Here is a 19,434-nt window from a genome sequence, read left to right as displayed (position 1 = left end):
TAAGCTATTCTGCTCTGGGAAGTCCATAAATCAATCTGCCACCCTAATCTACTTTGTTCCTTGTTGATATGAGGGGGGATCAAGTTTAGGGAATCGTTTTCAAATAGTGCGCTGTACTTTTATCTGGAATATTTTTTTCCTGAAGGCTTTTTGGAAATGACAGAACCAAAGATCTGTCATAGCTGTTCTGGGATGATGTCATGCTACACAGTTTGCTACACAGTCATGACATCACAGTATGCTACAAAGTCATGACATCACAGTATGATAGGCAGTCATGACATCACAGTATGCTACTCAGTCATGACATCACAGTATGCTACAAAGTCATGATATTACAGTATTCTACAGTCATGACATCACAGTATGCTACACAGTATGCTACACAGTCATGACGTTACAGTATGCTACACAGTCATGACATCACAGTATGCTACAAAGTCATGACATCACAGTTTGCTACAAAGTCATGACATCACAGTATGATACGCAGTCATGATATTACAGTATTCTACAGTCATGACATCACAGTATGCTACACAGTATGCTACACAGTCATGACATCACAGTATGCTACACAGTCATGACATCACAGTATGCTACAAAGTCATGATATTACAGTATTCTACAGTCATGACATCACAGTATGCTACACAGTCATGACATCACAGTATGCTACACAGTCATGACATTACAGTATGCTATACAGTCATGACATCACTGTCATAGTGAGGCTTCTGTGAAGAGGTGTCGTGATGTCATAATGCAAGCTGCTGCCTCTGTCTTGAGACACATTACCTTATGTCATGTTTATGACTATGGTTTAACAAAACTATTTTATGCCACGTGGGTAATCACTCTCCCTTCTGTAGCCATGTGGGTAATCACTCTCCCTTCAGTAGCCACGTGGGTAATCACTCTCCCTTCAGTAGCCACGTGGGTAATCACTCTCCCTTCAGTAGCCACGTGGGTAATCACTCTCCCTTCAGTAGCCATGTGGGTAATCACTCTCCCTTCAGTAGCCATGTGGGTAATCACTCTCCCTTCAGTAGCCACGTGGGTAATCACTCTCCCTTCAGTAGCCACGTGGGTAATCACTCTCCCTTCAGTAGCCACGTGGGTAATCACTCTCCCTTCAGTAGCCACGTGGGTAATCACTCTCCCTTCAGTAGCCATGTGGGTAATCACCCTCCCTTCAGTAGCCTTGTGGGTAATCACTCTCCCTTCAGTAGCCACGTGGGTAATCACTCTCCCTTCAGCAGCCATGTGGGTAATCACTCTCCCTTCAGCAGCCATGTGGGTAATCACTCTCCCTTCAATAACCATGTGGGTAATCACCCTCCCTTCAGCAGCCATGTGGGTAATCACTCTCCCTTCAGCAGCCATGTGGGTAATCACTCTCCCTTCAGCAGCCATGTGGGTAATCACTCTCCCTTCAATAACCATGTGGGTAATCACCCTCCCTTCAGCAGCCATGTGGGTAATCACTCTCCCTTCAGTAGCCATGTGGGTAATCACTCTCCCTTCAATAACCATGTGGGTAATCACTCTCCCTTCCATTTGCTTATTTCTATTTCCACCATGAGAAATAGGTTAACCCGGTTGCCATGGCTACCAAAACAAAAGCCACGACAACCAGTAAGTGTGACAGCTTCATCTACAAAGAAAGGCTGTCAATCAACCCATGACCCCCACCTCCTCTGCTCCCCAGCAGTTTTTTGAGTTTCCTGGCTGATGCGTTGTGCCGTGGCACTCCCTTTTCTCTCTGTTAGATAGATCAACTCAAGACAGGAGGAAAGTGAGGAAGCTTTATCAAGAGTTCCCTTGAAATACTGTTTGACGGTAGATTTGTCTTAAGATGCGAAGCCAGCAATTCGTATCCCTCCGTCTTAGCTGGGATCCTTGAGTCTAAGAACAAACATGTCAGACTCAGACAAACAAACGCTGCCGTAGAGCAAAGCCGTGGTATCAAACACGATATTTCAAAACTACTGGATCAAATAGGACTGTCCTCCCCCTTATCAAGCTTCCTTAATGAGGGTGTTGTTGCTTCCTTTCCTCCCACTACATCTGCAGTAGCTAGGTTTCCATCCAATTGGCAACAGATTTTCATGCAAATATTCTACAATCTCCATAAATAAAGTATGTGCATTTTCGCTCCAGAGATGTGTTTCCATCAAATTGACTTGTTGTGGATAAAAGGCTGTGTGTGATGATGTAGTGCACATACAAATAACTTTTGTGGTTAAATTCCCGTGTACCGAACAAACAAATACAAGTTAAATGGGTTTCCATCGCATTTTCAACTATACTGATGGTTTTGTCACAAAAAAATGTTGCGTTATATAGTGTTAAAATGTTGCTCAGACCGCTACTATCTGTCTGTCTGGGATAGTTTGAACACAGCCCGTGACGGGGTTAGCCCTTGTGGCTGGGACCGTGGATTGTCCCGGGCTTGTAACTGTTTAAATCCCTGCTGTTTGTTGCGGCTTCCTTCAGCCCTGCGAGCTGTGCAGGCTGGAATTGCTCGGAGTACCAGCGCTAGCCTACATTGCAACCATCATGCTGCCCAAAGTTAAAGAAGTTTGGACTGATGGAGAGGACGGTGTTTCGCTGTCACAGGTGCGTGATCTTTTAAATCAACAACAAATATGTCTACAAGCAATTGTTACAGCAACAGGAAAATAGATTCAAGAGCTTTGTCCAAATACTTGTGGATTCAACTAACAAAAGAATGGACGTTCTGACCAGAGAGGTCGAAGGCCTAAGAGCAGTTTGCAGTTCTCCCAGGGAGAGGTGGACGTCATGAAAGAGCAGCAATATGACAACACACTGGAAGTCCACACGAGATGACATCAGCATTGTCTGTGAGTCATTATTACAGATGACTGGGAAAAAACAGACTATCTAGAGGGACAATCCAGGAGGAATAACATTGTTGTGGATGGCATACCAGAGTCTCCACTTGAGACCTGGACGGAGTCTGAGGAGAAAGTGAGAAAAATGATCACAGAAAAGCTGCAGATGGATCATAGGAAGATTGAGGTGGAGCACGCCCACAGGTCTGGAAAACCTGTAACGAGCCCAAGTGACAGACCCAGGCCGATAGTGGTCAAGTTCCTAAGGTTCAAGGACAAGATGGCTGTTCTGGAAAGAGCCAAGAATTTGAGAGGAACCAACATATTCCTCAACGAGGACTTCTCTGAAGCTGTGCGCCAGAGGCGGAAATAACTTATCCCAGCTATGAAAGCTGCCAGAGAGCGTGGGGGGACATTGCTTACATCCGCTACAACAAGCTCATTGTCCACCCTCCCTCCCAAAAGCCTGGGAGGAGAGTGAGAGCCAAGCTTCCGGGTCAGTACCTTCAGCCCAAGATCACATATACACACACACCAACTGACACTCACAAGAGCCTGCTTGACTGACTATTAGCTAAACAATGTGATGTCTGTAAGCTAGCCAGGAAAGGGCTAAGAATAGCCCATATTAATATACTGTATGTGGCCTTAGAAATAAGGTAACTAATGCCTGTAACATGACCCAGGTTATCACTCAACCAACTAGAGTGCATATCGATAGTGTTGGATCTGTGACATCCACTTGACCATATCTTCACTAATACTGCAGCGCTTTGCTCCAAAGTAATATCAGTTTCCATTGGCTGTAGTGACCATAACATCGTGGCAATAACAAGCAAAGCCAAAGGTTGGGCCTAAAGTCATTTAAAAGAGATCATAGAAAAGGTTTTCTCAGGACTTTTGTTGAAGATGTAAAAAAGTTAATGTTGGTCTGATGTGTATGAGGAAGAGAATCCAGACGCAGCATTGGAAGTATTTGTAAAAGTATTAATGCCAATTGTTAAGAAATTAACTGTGAGAACTCTTTAGAGGCCTCTGGATTGATGGTGAATTGAAAAATTGTGTGGGTCAATGAAATGATGCAAATAAGAGGTGGCGAATAAGTCAGGATGCTCAGCTGATTGGTTGACATACTGTAAATTGAGAAATGTTGTGACTAAACTTAACAAAAATAAGAATAAATTATATTACCAAACCAAGATAAATTACATAAAACACAATGGAACAACCTTAAATTATATAATGGGCAGAAATCCCAATTCATCTCCATCGTTCATTGATGTTGATGGGTCATTTATAACAAAACCTTTCGATATTGCCAATCATTTCAATGGCTATTTCATTAGTAAAGTGGAAAAACTCTGAAGTAAAATGACAACATTGAACAGTAAACAATCATATTTTGTATAAACAATCTAATAATTAAAGAGAAGGATTGCTGTTTTGAATTTGTTCAAGTTAGTGTGGAAGAGTTGGAAAAACTATTATTATCCATCAATAATGATAAGCCACCAGGTATACACAACCTTGATGGCAAACTATTGAGAATGGTGGCAATAAATTAGTAAAACCAAAAGCTTACCTGGAAGAGTTCCAGTGTTATTTTGGATAGTCATAGCCAGCTAGCTAACATAGCATCCCTCTGTTTGTGCAGGGTGTTTGAGTAGGCCAAACTAGCTAGCTACATTTGCTAGCTAAGTAAGAGAAACTTAAAGGGAAAAAAAATGACTCTCTCTCTCTTGCTTCTCCTTCATTTTGGAAGAAATTAATTTGTTAAAAACTGTTAAACTATTGTATTTCTCTCTCTTTGAGTCAACTACTCACCACATTTTATGCACTGCAGTGCTAGCTAGCTGTAGCTTATGCTTTCAGTACTAGATTAATTATCTTATCCTTTATTTGGGTGGACAACATGTCAGTTCATGCTGCAAGAGCTCTGATAGGTTGGAGGACGTCCTCTGGAAGTTGTCATAATTACTGTGTAAGTCAATGGAAGGGGGTGAGAATCATGAGCCTCCTAGATGTTGTATTGAAGTCAATGTACCCAGACGAGGATGGGAGCTAGCTGTCCTCCGGCTACACCATGGTGCTACCCTACAGAGTGCTGTTGAGGCTACTGTAGACCATTGCAAAAAGTGTGTTTTAATCAATTATTTGGTGACTTGATTATAATTAGTATAGTTTTATCTAAAAAATATTAAATGTTTTACAATTTTTATTTGTATGAAATTCACTGAGGAGGATGGTTGTCTCCTTCCTCCTCTGAGGAGCCTCCAATGCTGGGAATACAGATATGCATCTGTTGGTCACAGATACACTTCTAAAGTATGTGGACATCCCTTCAAATTAGTGGCTTCGGCTATTTCAGCCACACCCGTTGCTGACAGGTGTAAAATATTGAGCCCACAGCCATGTAATCTCCATAGACAAACATTGGTAGTAGAATGGCTGTACTGAAGAGTTCATTGACATTCAATGTTGCACCGTCATAGGATGCCACTTTTCCAACAAGGCAGTTCGTCAAATTTCTGCCCTGCTAGAGCTGCCCCAGTCAACTGTAAGTGCTGTTATTGTGAAGTGGATACGTTAGGAGCAACAACGGCTCAACCGTGAAGTGGTAGGACACACAAGCTTACAGAACAGGACCACCGTGTGCTGAAACGTGTAGCGCGTAAAAATAGTCTGTCCTCGGTTGCAACACCGAGTTCCAAACTGCCTCTGGAAGCAACGTCAGCACAATAACTGTTCGTTGGGAGCTTCATGAAATGGGTTTCCATGGCCGAGCAGCCGCACGCACACAAGCCTAAGATCATGCACATTGCCAAGCGTCGGCTGGAGTGGTGTAAAGGTCACCACCATTGGACTCTGGAGCAGTGGAAACACATTCTCTGGAGGGATGAATCACGCTTCACCATCTGACAGTCTGACGGACGAATCTGTGTTTGGCAGATTCCAGGAGAACGCTACCTGCCCGAATGCATAGAGTCAACTGTAAAGTTTGGTGTAGGAGGAATAATGGTCTGGGGTTGTTTTTCATGGTTCGGGCTAGGCCCCTTGGTTCCAGTGAAGGGAAATATTTACGCTACAGCATACATTCTAGACGATTCTGTGCTTCCAACTTTGTGCACCCCAGTATCTCTATTTGCACATCATCTTCTGCACATCTATCACTCCAGTGTTATTTTGCACTATGGCCTATTTATTGCCTTACCTCCATAACTTACTACATTTGCACACACTGTATATAGATTTTATATTGTGTTATTGACTGTACGTTTTGTTTTTGTTTATTCCATATGTAACTCTGTTGTTGTTGTTGTTTTTATCGCACTGCTTTGCTTCATCTTGGCCAGGTCGCAGTTGTAAATGAGAACTTGTTCTCAACTGGCTTACCTGGTTAAATAAAGGTGAAATAACAAATAAATAAAATAAAAATTAGCTGTTTCCATCAGGCCTGTCATTAATATTTTTCATCCAACGTACTTTAATTGTATAAAAAGATTGGATGGAAACCTGGTTGGCCTGTCTCTCTCTCTCTCTCTCTCTCTCGATCCTCTCATACAAACACCCACACCCACATACATTCAATCACTGTCATTTTGTTCTCTCCCTCCCTCTCTCTTCCCCTCCCCCTCTCCCTCCCTCCCTCTCTCCCTCACTCCCCCCCGGTCTCCCTCCCCCTCTCTCTCCACCTATCTCTGTCTCCCTCCCCTTCTCTCACGCACTCTCTCTCACTCTTTCTCTCTCTCTCTCTCTCTCCATCTATCTCCGTCTCCCTCCCCCTCTCTCTCTCTCCATCTATCTCCGTCTCCGTCTCCCTCCCCCCTCTCACTCTCTCCATCTATCTCCGTCTCCCTCCCCCCTCTCTCTCTCCATCTATCTCCGTCTCCCTCCCCCCTCTCTCTCTCCATCTATCTCCGTCTCCCTCCTTGAGAATCTGATCCTCTCATTATCTAGACCTCTCCAGATCGGGACAGTTTGATAAATGGCCAGCTATATTTGCCTTTTGCCGTTATTAGGACACAAATCCCCTGGCTGTCATTCAGGGCTTCTGGTGTTGTCTATTTGTTTTTGCCGATCCTGCCTCTGATGAATGGGCTCAATAAATAAGGAGCTGCTACAGTTCATATATCACAGTGGGTGGAGCTCAACTATTGTATGTGTGTGTGGCTGTACGTTAAAGAGGACTCCCTCAACCGATAAAGACAGAAAAAGGTGTTTATGGGAGATTATTGTTGGAATTGAGCTACGTTTTTTGAAGGAGGCTCTCTTAAACACACAGGGGATGACCGATAAAGAGAACGGATAACCGTGATAATTTTTTCCCTGATGATATTACACTGTATCATTCTGTTATCGGCGCCAAACTAGCTTAAAGGGTAGGAAGCATGAGTTTTTACTCACCAATATAACAACAGTGTGGTCAAAAACTTAGTTGTAGTCACTATCTGGTTACCTGTAAGTACAAACATAGTTAATGTTTTTGGGTTATTACATATGTATTAACTTATTTCTGGATATCTTCTAAACTACCCACAATGCGCTATTTCTCAATGGAGGATCTACTCTGTGCTACCGAGTTCGTATGCTAGCTCGGTAGCTAGCTCAAGCTGGCTAATGTTAGCCACTAGCCATGCTAGCATGTACGCGGAACAAAAATATAAACACAACATGCAACAATTTCTCAATGGGTGACATGGCTGGTGAGTATGAAGGCCATGGAAGAACTGGGACATTTTCAGCTTGCAGGAATTGTGTACAGATCCTTGCGACATGCGGCCATGCATTATCATGCTGAAACATGAGGTGATGGGGGCGGATGAATGGCACGGCAATGGGCCTTAGGATCTCGTATACGGTATCTCTGTGCATTCAAATTGGCATTGATAAAATGCATTTGTGTTCGTTGTTCGTAGCTTATGCCTGCCCATACCATAACCCGACCGCCACCATGGGGCATTCTGTTGACAACGTTGACATCAGCAAACCGCTGGCCCAGTGAAGCGTCCGCCTCCCCCTTGCTTTGGTAGCTAACTCAGCCTGCACTCTTTTAAACGTTTTACCATCAGATGGGCCCCAGCCATCAATCTGTAAGTCTCTGCTCTCTCTCTCTTTGCTTTTAATCTGCGGTTATGTTTTGGTTGTGTTGTGTTCTAGCCGGTCTCCAGTAGTTGAGCTCTAGCTTGCCAACCATAACCGTAGTGGTTGGCTAGGCTGGCTAGGCAATAGCTAGTTGGCTAAATAGCTAACCTTAGCTGGCTGGCTAGCTAGCTTGCTGGCTAAGATAACTGCATATAGCTAACATTCTTTGATAAATGGTTAGATGGCGTTATGTACTATATTTCCAAAACTTCGATTTACTTTAATGTAGCTGTAAGCTAGGTGTTGATAGCAACTGGCTGACTCGTGCACTGCTAACGTAACGTTAGTTGGCTGGTAGGGCTAATGTTAGCATGCTAGCAGGGCTAACGTTAGCAGGTTAGTTGGCTAGCAACCTTGCAAGTTGATTTCTAACAATTAATTCAAAAATTATTTGCTTGTAAATTGGCTGAACATTTAATTAAAACCAGTAGTCATGAGTGCAAACGATTTAGTTTAATTTGAAGTTATGCATTTTAAGTTATTTCTGTTAGAGTTTACATTATAGTAAATAGGCTGGCTTGCCGGGTCCTCCATATTACACCAAACCCCGTAAAACATTTTCCGACATGACTTTGTCATTCTTCGGAATTCTGATCAGCTTTATGTAAGAACTCGAAAAATAGAAAAGGGATGTGTAACTTTGCATTGGAACTTTTGATGCATATACTAATACAAATGTATGTTACATCTGGTTATGTTTATGCTACTTACCCTTTAATATGAACCTATTAAAAACGGGCAGAAGCCTACTCTTTGAAATGCAGTGTGTGTGTGTTTGTGCAGTATGTCAGAGTTCAGTGCCATTGTCTTTATGGGATGTGATTGCTGTTCTTGCTTTCAGATGTGACCTTTTTATGCTGAGAGATTGATTATACGCTGCCGTAGATGTAGTGTTGCTTCCCAGAATGCATAGTGGTCTGAATTACAACAGGGTTCCTTGACACTGTCATTTCCCATCGCAGCGGCTAATGCAATGAGTGACCGCACACATACAGCGCTCCAGTCAGAACACTCCCTGCCACCCGTTGGCTAGCTTGGTGAAGGATTTAGGCTTAGATATCATAACATAGTGTTCTGTATTGTGTACAGAATGTGGTATGTTAGTCTTTTTTAGATTTATTTGTAACACAGATGCAAAAGGCAAACAATATTTTACAGTGGGGAAAAAAAGTATTTAGTCAGCCACCAATTGTGCAAGTTCTCCCACTTTGTGCTCATGTTGGGTTTTTGAGCTAGCGCCCAATAGACTCCCATTCACTCCTTGAAGGAGAGCGCTACTTGTCCCAGAATCACCCAGAATGCACCGCGCGGCCCATTGACGTAGCATGGGCAACGTTTTCCATCTCCTCAAAAGTATGTCTGCCGTTGCGAATGTTAGACTACACTCTGTGGGGCATCTTCAGGTTGAACATGGTGAGATTGTAGACTCATAAATTGCTAGTGCAGTTTGTTTAGGTGATTTTAGAGCTAACTAGCTGCTTTACATGCTGATATTGTCTTTGGTGTTATTGTGTGTAGCTATGTTTGCTAGCTAGCCAGCCAGCCAGCCCATAGGTAGAGCATTGCATTGTGGATTTTGTAGTCGACTTGAGCTGCAACAGAGTTTCCATGTTGCTACCAACCTTATTATAACTTAAAAATGAAACATTTGTTCACCAAAAATATTTTTCTGACATATTAGATGTTATTTAACACTGTAAATTAAAGGAATGAGTGGTTTTGGGTGGATTTTTCCATTAAGAATTGTGAATTTAGCATTTAAAATTTTGCCAGCAATCCTTTTAACTAACGGGCCGACTGCATGCTATATCACACCTACCTTTTCTCTCCCCCATCTGTGTTTCCTGGTAACACCTTGTTCCAGCTGCGTATCAACACTATCTACAATGGAATGCACTTACACTTTTCCTCCTTCCTCTCCGCACCTGTATTCACACTTCCCATGTTTTCCCTTTTCTTTCTTTCCCTTCTTCCCTTTCTTTTCCCCCCTTTTGTCTGCCTGTCTGTCTGTCTGTGCAGGTGACTTCTATTCCCTTCTGTCCAAACTCCTAGGCGAGAGCGAGGGCGTAGTCCACGTGCATAAGTATACGCCCGGCGAGGCGCAGAGTGCCCAGGCGAAGCTGGTGGCTCAGATTGATAGCATAATGCAAAAGAAGGACCTGGGTTGGCCCAGTCCCAGGCTAGACTTCCTGGACAGAGAGGATTCTATACTGGTGAGGGACAGAGTGCACAAGTTTCACCAGTTAGAGGCTACGGCCAGGCCTCCTGGGAGCAAGCTAATGCCAGCTAACGCTAACGCCCTGGTCCAGATTGACGATGATGAAGAAGGTGGGTTTTCCCGGGGGGGAGATCGGACATGTTTGGAAGACGTCTTTTTGCTTTGGCATGTTTCAATTCCAAGGCATGCCCTTTTGTGATATATATTTTTAAAATGTCCATGTCCTCCCATTTCATTGCGCTCATTAATCAGTTATTGTTAGGGTTCGCAATAATAACGCAGTGTTGGCGCTGTGGCCTACATGCTGATGAGACTGGAGGTGTAGCTGGTCCAGGGAAACCTTTAGGCTCTGAACGAACTGGTTCAGATTAAGAGACATGCAGGAAACGCTGATTCCAGACCAGCGTTTAGCGTGCCACTGGAGCATATGTGCCCAATTTCGGCTCAATTCCCAGAGGTGATTTGATTGATTGATTGATTTAATTTATTAAGACAAATTTTTTTATACATACAGTACCTAAGGGCGCACCAGCCGGTGACGCCGCCACATACAATTTAAGAAAAGCATCCAGGATAATACAATAAAGCTTAAAAGCTTATTTCCATTGTGGTCCTTTTGGAGAGGGGGAGGGAGGGTACAATTTAAAGGAGTTGAAATAAGACTAGATTTCCTGGTGTGCTTCTTCTCCCTTTGTTCGTTACATCCCTCCTCTCTTTGTAGTTAAAACAGAACTTGCTGACATCTGCAAAAAAAAATCTAGTTGAACATTTCGCTTGAGTAAGTTCCCTTACTCAATAACATAAAAAAAAAAAAAATGTGTGTGTGTCTTTTGTACCAACCAGCTGCTGGTGGGGCGGAGCTCTTGTTGTGACTTGCTCAATTCCAGTTTCCATGTCAAATCTCAAACGACATCAGGAATATGTCCTATCGGCCCACCCGTCCCAGGTCTATCAATCCGCTGTGGAAATCCAATTACCAACACAAACTGGTGTGTAAATTAATTGGATTTCATGCATCTGTGCTCCTGTTTTAAGGGGACGGTGGAGAGAAGACCGGTTGTAGCCCCTTGTTGTCTCCTGGCCAGGCTCTAACCAACTAATTGCCGTTCCTCTCCACATCATACCGTGAATTATTCATACAGCAGAGAGGCTTTCAGCTGTTTGTCTGGTGCTCCAGTCGTGCCTTTGAGTGCAGAAACCGCCTAGGGAAGTTAGCCAGCCAGCGTGGAATGGAGTTGCAGGCAGGGAATGTTGGCATATTGAACATCGACTGGGTCATGTGGTATTTGAAGATGTAAATCTGTGTTTTTCTGTGAAAGAGGACTTCAGGGAAATACCAGTAGGATATTTGAAAAGGGCTTATGTTCTATATCACGTCTTCATAAGCACTATGTAAGCCCTGCATAAACACTTTACATAATCATTAATTGCTTGTCATGAATATAGTTGAAGTAAACTTTTTTGTTGTTAATGTGAAACCCTTTTAAGGCTTTGGCTTACCGACTTTTCAACCACGTTTTAAGCACAAACTAAATCCACTCAATGGCTTAAACAATTTTGACTGAAAATGCCATCCCCGCGACATGATACATACTTTTCAATCTTCGATCCGTTTTAATAAGGCGAAGAAGTGAACTGTGGTGTTCTCTACGCCTAATTCTTTATCCAGTGCTGGTGTTTACGTTCAACTGGACGTTTTACCCTTTGACCCCATTTACAGTACAATAATGTCTTCTAGCCAAATGTAGTTCCAACCTACAAAAGGCTCCATTCACAAACTCTCTCTTGCAGCCATTGACGTTGTTTTGTTTTTATTTATCAGAAGTTTACCGTGTATGTTTTTGGTTGTGTGCGACATGCTCACGCTTAATTATTCTGTAGATTAATATGATTACTTGCATCATTACATGTTATTGCACTCTGCTCTGTCTTATTAGTCATATAATGAAAACCTCAATGTGGTTTCATTTCATTAGTTAAACTGTTGCAGTTAATCTTTATCCAACGCTACCAATTTCGAAAATGTTTTTTTGGTCGAGGGCCATAAGACATGCTAAACATAAGCTTTGTCTCATTATGTGTTTACATATGTCTAGTAATGGTCTAAAGTGAATGGAGTCTTCGACCAAGTTACCATACCAACGAGAGAAGAGGACGAGCAGGAACATCAGCTAAATGTGAATAGATTTCAGGCTAATGCGTCAATAGTAGTCAGTAAATGTGTTTACATACACTTCCTTTAGTCTCACTGCAACCTTTTTTTTTTGAGCTCAGCGGCCTATCATCCTCCACTGTCCTCTCAAGCAATTCAAAAATGGTGGCCTGCTGAATGCAGATGTTTTTTTTATGTTTCTTTCATTTCCCATTGAGGTCAGGATACTTATTTTACAAGGGAGACCTGGCAATGTACAGTGTGTGTCAAATCATTCCACTTTAGATGAATCCACACTATTAGCAGATTATCTAGATTAGGAAACAGTGGGTGATGACGTGAGAAAAGAGATCATTGCACCGCGCGGCTAGGAATCTCTTTGGTTTACATTCACCCATACTATTGAACGTCTTGCCAGATGTCATTTTCCTCTCCTTTAAAATGACCCTGTGGCATTGTTAAGCTGACCACAGGTTCCTGGCGTTCCTCTGTGTGTGTGTGTGTGTGTGTGTGTGTAGGGTACCATCTGGAGGAGGTGACGGACTGGCCGGAGAGCCCACTCCAGCTGGGTCAGGTGTCCGGTTTGGCCCTGGACTCAGACGACAACCTGGTCATCTTCCACAGGGGAGACCACCGTTGGGGGGTCAAGTAAGTAGCAATGATGAATGTTACATATACTGTTATACTGTTTCACTACTGTAATGTTTGTCTGAGAGAGGACCACTGTCTCCTTTAATTTACCAGAAGATCTCTTGAAGATGCACTCCGGGATCTTAAGCACAACAAATTCGTAACATATTGCACAAATTGGGTAACGTAGTACACAAAAAAACGGGGACCCGTTTTCGGTAGTGAGCACCACTTTCAAAACTACTAGGCTGAAATTATAAAAACATTTGAGAGTACATCTTTAAAGTTGGGAACCTCTGTTTCAAGAGATACCTGGCAAGAATGTCAGTAAATAAATGTATTACAGCGTGTAGACTACCTAGGCCAAACACAACACAAACAACTCTCTCAAAGACAAAAACGTTTACAGTTTGCATTCAGTGTTTCCCCTATATGCATTGAGCGGCGCACCGCCGCTGCTAAATCGTGGCCGGCACTGCAACAAAAAATTTATAATAATTTGGGATGGTAAAATGTTTTCAGTGAAAACTTAAACGACTAAAACCAGATATAAAGTATGTAAAAAGATAATGGAGAAATATATAGATCATCTTTGAGAACTAATAATCACCAAAATATAGCTCAGTTGGTAGTTGGTAGAGCATGGTGCTTGCAGTTCAATTCCCAGGACCACCCATATGTAAAATGTATGCATGCATGGCTCTAAGTCGCTTTGGATAAAAGCTAAATGGCATATATTATTATGTTATATATTATAAACTAGACAGACGGGGAGAATCTGAAATTCCCAAAATGTCATAGCATGGGGCCCCCAATGATTTTGTTATAATGTTTGAGTCACTCAGATAGCATAAGAACAAGACATAAGCCATGGCAAAATGTTTATAATTGCAGGAAATTAGTTTTAAATTGAAACATTTCTCTCAGCCCCATGACAAATGTGTAGAATTGCATGAAACTAGCTTTAAAACTGTAAAATGTTCTCTGCCCCATGGCAAAATGTGTAGAATTGCAGGAAATTTGCTTTAAAACAGCAAAATTGTGTCTCTGCTGCCAAGAGAAGGGCCTCTAAAACCGTGCATATTCATTGATGGAAATACCAGTTGATGGAAATACATTTGATCAGTCATGCTTATCAGTTTATGGGTTCATTTGCATAATTCCGTGGAATTAAATTTGCCTGTGTGTATATTCCTTATGTATCTTATTTATCACACGCACAGCATACAGATACAAAGCATTTTAGCGGTAGCCAAATGGACATTAACGCGTAGCCTACTGCCTTGTGCGCGTGGCTGTGCTAATAATGTTACGAAATAATCGTTTATCAACATTTTAAGCTAAACGTTCTGATCTGTTGCATCATTTTTTTTTATTATGTAGCCTAGGCCTACTGGTTGTATGAATTTGGGATCTATCTTCCCACAACTGTCCCAGAGTCTGTTTGGGCTAGTTCTTTCTCGATAAGCTGACCAATAGAATAGGTCAACTTTTCTACTATGAGGGATAGTAGATTGACATAGGCTCTTAGGCGGCTTGTCCATAAGTCTAGGGGAAGCTTTAATTCAAGTAAATTGAATTAAATTGCCAAAATGATATAGCCTAATTAGCCAACTTCTGTCTATACATAAAATAATTCAAAATAGCCTACTAAAGCATGATTTGGCCAGAGGATCATTTGCTTTACCCTAGCCTTAAAATGTTGTGGATTGTTTTAAATCGCATTGCCTACAGTCTGAACGAAAGGCAGCGTGCGCAATTTGGTCAGCGCGCTCTGCAAATACCAAATAGATGATTGTTGAGTTTCGGCTCTCAGTGAAAAGTAGATAGGCCCAGTCAGGCATATCACAATATTTCAACATACAATCTCTGGAAAACATAGTTTGGGAAGCAAATGGCTATTGCTGTAAAGAGAAGACAATGAAAAGACTAAATTCTCAACTTTAATTGAGCGAACAACAATATGCCTATCTTATTGGCACCAGCAGAGAGCATCGGCCATGTCCCTGGTGAGTGCGCACTGTGTATATTCACTCTATATCATTGTTGGGTCAGTGCCACTTAAAAGGTTGTTTTTGGACAAATAATTTCCTCCTCCAGTTTCGATGGATGTCATATTCTATTTGAGTCTCCCCTTCTTGTAGGCCTATTAGATTTATATGTTTGTCAGTGTCAGCAGAGTAGGCTACCCTGTAATTTGTCGTATTCAAAAAGATTCTGCTAATGTCTCCAGTCATATAAAGTGTAGTATAACTGCATGAAACGTGTTATTCCCGTGCAAAGAAATAAGAAACGTATCTGAAATAGCCTATAGCCCAGACCTCTACACTCTAGGCGCTCAGCCATGCACTGAATGTTTTTTTTTTTTGCGAACAGTGATTGACTTATATGGTTAGCCTAAATTGTGACTATCCAATATACTCATCACATTAGGAATACCTAAGTCTGCACCGACCGGCTCGATTCGGTCTTATGTAGTAAAATTTGAAAATGTGTTTTTTACATTGGAGAAAAGTAGAGACTCAGAGCTAGAAAATGGTATATCATACACTACAGTTGAGGAACAATGGGAAAGTAATTCTGCTTTGAAAGTTGATAAACTTGTAACCTCACTTTTGAGAAAATTGCCCTTGAATGTTTTGGTACACCTACTGGAGAGCTCTTCTTTGTCTACACTCATTCAGCATCGTTCACACACTCTTACGCCTTAGCCCCACTCAGCTCTTTAAGGATTCACATGTGAGGTCATGTACTAAACAACCAAAGATTTCAAGACTAAAGGATGGCTTATACTACAGGTGTGTTTGTAAATTTAATTTGTTGTGCCAGAGTATGCTCTGTTCGTTTGTAAACTCAGAGCATTGTCAGATTGTCTGTTCGTAAAATTAGAGTGTTTCGCTCTCGGAGCATTCAGAGTGCACACTGGACGCTTTGGCCGAAAAGTAGGGTTGATCCGAGCGTTCTGTCCTAACAACAGCAGTCAAGCACCCAAGCTAACTGGCTAACGTTGGCTAGCTTGCTAGCTACTTCCAGACACAAATGAGAGAACAGCTCACTATGACCATTTTACTCGCCCTAGCAGAGCTGGTTAGGCTGTTTTTATGTTATCCAGAGCATTGGTGACTGCAACTGTGCTGCTGGCAACAATTTAATTACACTTTTTTTGCCAACGTTTACTGACACTGGCCATATTCAACAGGTGTTGAGCATTTGTAAATGTGTCAGTTATTCTGCACTCTGGCACACTCAGATGAGAGTGCTCTGAAATCGGAGTAGATAGCCAGCTATGTCTATCGACAGTTGTCGCAGTGACATCATAAACATTCTATTGAAATAGTTAATTGCATAGTGGAGTCTTTTGTTTAGACATGTAGCTAGCTAGCTAGCTAAACAATGAACCATAATCCCAACTCATAACGTTAATACCCTGCATGAATCTGCAGGTAGCTAACCAACTAGGTTCAATGTTAGCTAGCTAACATTAGGCTATAACTAGCAATACAAATGGCTTGGAGATACGAATAATATTACTACACAGATCATACACGTAACGTTAGCTAGCTAGCCAGCCAGCTAACATTAGCTAGCTAGCTAACAGTACACTTTAACTTGAAATGAAAACGACTTTCTGACAAAATTTGAAATGTGTAAACTCTCAAAATGTACAGTTGAAGTCGGAAGTTTACATACACTTAGGTTGGAGTAATTAAAACTTGTTTTTCAACCACTCAACAAATTTATTGTTAACAAACTATAGTTGTGGCAAGTCGGTTAGGACATCTACTTTGTGCATGACACAAGTAATTTTTCCCACAATTGTTTACAGACAGATTATTTCACTTATAATTCACTGTATCACAATTCCAGTGGGTCAGAAGTTTACATACACTAAGTTGACTGTGCCTTTAAACAGCTTGGAAAATTCCAGAAAATGATGTCATGGCTTTAGAAGCTTCTGATAGGCTAATTGACATCATTTGAGTCAATTGGAGGTGTACCTGTGGATGTATTTCAAGGCCTACCTTCAAACTCAGTGCCTCTTTGCTTGACATCATGGGAAAATCACAAGAAATCAGCCAAGACCTCAGAAAACAAATTGTAGACCTCCACAAGTCTGGTTCATCCTTGGGAGCAATTTCCAAACACCTGAAGGTACCACATTCATCTGTACAAACAATAGTACGCAAGTATAAACACCATGGGCCCACGCAGCCGTCATACCGCTCAGGAAGGAGACGCGTTCTGTCTCCTAGAGATGAATGTACTTTGGTGCGAAAAGTGCAAATCAATCCCAGAAATACAGCAAAGGACCTTGTGAAGATGCTGGAGGAAACACGTACAAAAGTATCTATATCCACAGTAAAATTATAATAATAATAAATAATATGCCATTTAGCAGACGCTTTTATCCAAAGCGACTGACAGTCATGCGTGCATACATTTTTGTGTATGGGTGGTCCCGGGGATCAAACTCACTACCTTGGCGTTACAAGCGCCGTGCTCTACCAGCTGAGCTACAACTGGCTGAGCTGAGACATAAGCTGAAAGGCCGCTCAGCAAGGAAGAAGCCACTGCTCCAAAACCGCCATAAAAAGCCAGACTACGGTTTGCAACTGTACATGGGGACCAAGATCGTACTTTTTGGAGAAATGTCCTCTGGTCTGATGAAACAAAAATAGAACTGTTTGGCCATAATGACCATCGTTATTTTTGGAGGGAAAAGGGGAACGCTTGCAAGCCGAAGAACACCATCCCAACCGTGAAGCACAAGGTGGCAGCGTCATGCTGTGGTAGTGCTTTGCTGCAGGAGGGACTGGTGCACTTCACAAAATAGATGGCATCATGAGGAAGGAAATGTATGTGGATATATTGAAGCAACATCTCAAGACATCAGTCAAGAAGTTAAAGCTTGGTCGCAAATAGGTCTTCCAAATGGACAATGACCCCAAGCATACTTCCAAAGTTGTGGCAAAATGGCTTAAGGACAACAAAGTCAAGGTATTGGAGTGGCCATCACAAAGCCCTGACCTCAATCCTACATTCTGTGTGGGCAGAACTGAAAAAGCGTGTGTGAGCAAGGAGGCCTACAAATCTGACTCAGTTACACCAGCTCTGTCAGGAGGAATGGGCCAAAATTCACCCAACTTATTGTGGGAAGCTTGTGGAAGGCTACCCAAAACGTTTGACCCAAGTTAAACAATTTAAAGGCAATGCTACCAAATACTAACTGAGTGTATGTAAACTTCTGACCCACTGGGAATGTATATAAGAAATAAAAGCTGAAATAAATAATTATCTCTACTATTATTCTGACATTTCACATTCTTAAAATAAAGTGGTGATCCAAACTGACCTAAGACAGGGAATCTTTACTAGGATTAAATGTCAGGAATTGTGAAAAACTGAGTTTAATTGTATTTGGCTAAGGTGTATGTAAACTTCCGACTTCAACTGTAGCTAGCTAGACTCTCTTACCCGTATACATGGATGGACGCTTCTCCCGCTCTGTCACGGATGCCATGGTTGCCCTTAGTTTGAAGATGTAATCCGGAGACAGGTGTTTTGATACAACGTCCTTCTGTGTGTTCTGTTTTCAACTCCGTCTGCATATTTGCAATCAAACGGCAGCATTTTCTTCATCTCCTTAACTATCATACTCTGATTCCACTGATTTCAAAACTCGGCCACATTTTCCAACGCCACATTTTCATAATGGAAACCGTGGCCCACACCCACTAACCCCCCCGCTAACTTTCCCACCACTACTGGAAAAAATCCATTATCTTGCATTGCAACACTTCTAAGTCTAATCTTGAGAAAGCTGGAAATCGAAGTTCCAGGTGTCAAGAATAGTTCGGTCTATTGGAGCTTAATATTCAGACAATGACACCATGTCCTCTAATCTCTGTCTTTTGTGAAGTGCTCCATACAACTACTCAGACATTTTTTACTTTATCAGACAGTCAGCGATGTCCAAATACTCTTAAATGGACTTCAGTATTTCTTGTCTCTTCTCTTCTCCTTTTTGACTGGAGATAAATTAGACCTATCACCTATGTCTACTTCCCATGTGCATTCAGATCAGTGGTGAATGGAATAGAAGTGGGACAAGTCATTTAAGAGTGTTGGGATATTTCTCCTGGTCTGTGAATGGAATACAAGGGGGGCAAGTCATTTAACAGTGTTGGGATATTTCCCCTGGTCTGTGAATGGGGGACAAGTCATTTAAGAGTGTTGGGATATTTCCCCTGGTCTGTGAATGGGGGACAAGTCATTTAACAGTGTTGGGATATTTCCCCTGGTCTGTCCACCGTGCAAACAAACTGCAAACAAACTGACCTTTGAGATTCGCTTCAGGCACAGGTACAAACCAGTTTAGCCAGGCTGAGGTAATGGATAATTGCAAATAGATTGTCAGTTAGTGAAGTCCCAAC

At 42.1% G+C, this 19,434-nt stretch overlaps 1 protein-coding gene across 4 annotated transcripts in view; it reads left to right on the top strand.

Moving 5' to 3' along the window:
- The window catches only part of pam (peptidylglycine alpha-amidating monooxygenase), a 125,467-nt gene that overhangs the window by 79,837 nt on the left and 26,196 nt on the right, over window positions 1-19,434 (top strand). For 3 of the 4 annotated variants that reach the window (XM_041897385.1, XM_041897381.1, XM_041897383.2), the window contains 2 exons: window positions 10,020-10,328; window positions 12,889-13,018. In XM_041897385.1, the coding sequence (XP_041753319.1) occupies window positions 10,020-10,328; window positions 12,889-13,018 (439 nt within the window). The remainder of the gene's footprint in view (window positions 1-10,019; window positions 10,329-12,888; window positions 13,019-19,434) is intronic. The other variant, XM_041897386.1, reaches the window with a different exon arrangement.

Source organism: Coregonus clupeaformis, chromosome 15 (assembly GCF_020615455.1).
Source record: "Coregonus clupeaformis isolate EN_2021a chromosome 15, ASM2061545v1, whole genome shotgun sequence".
In the NCBI taxonomy this organism is placed as follows: Eukaryota; Metazoa; Chordata; class Actinopteri; order Salmoniformes; family Salmonidae; genus Coregonus; species Coregonus clupeaformis.
Note: the sequence above shows the minus strand (reverse complement) of the source record. Positions and strands in the feature narration are given on the sequence as shown.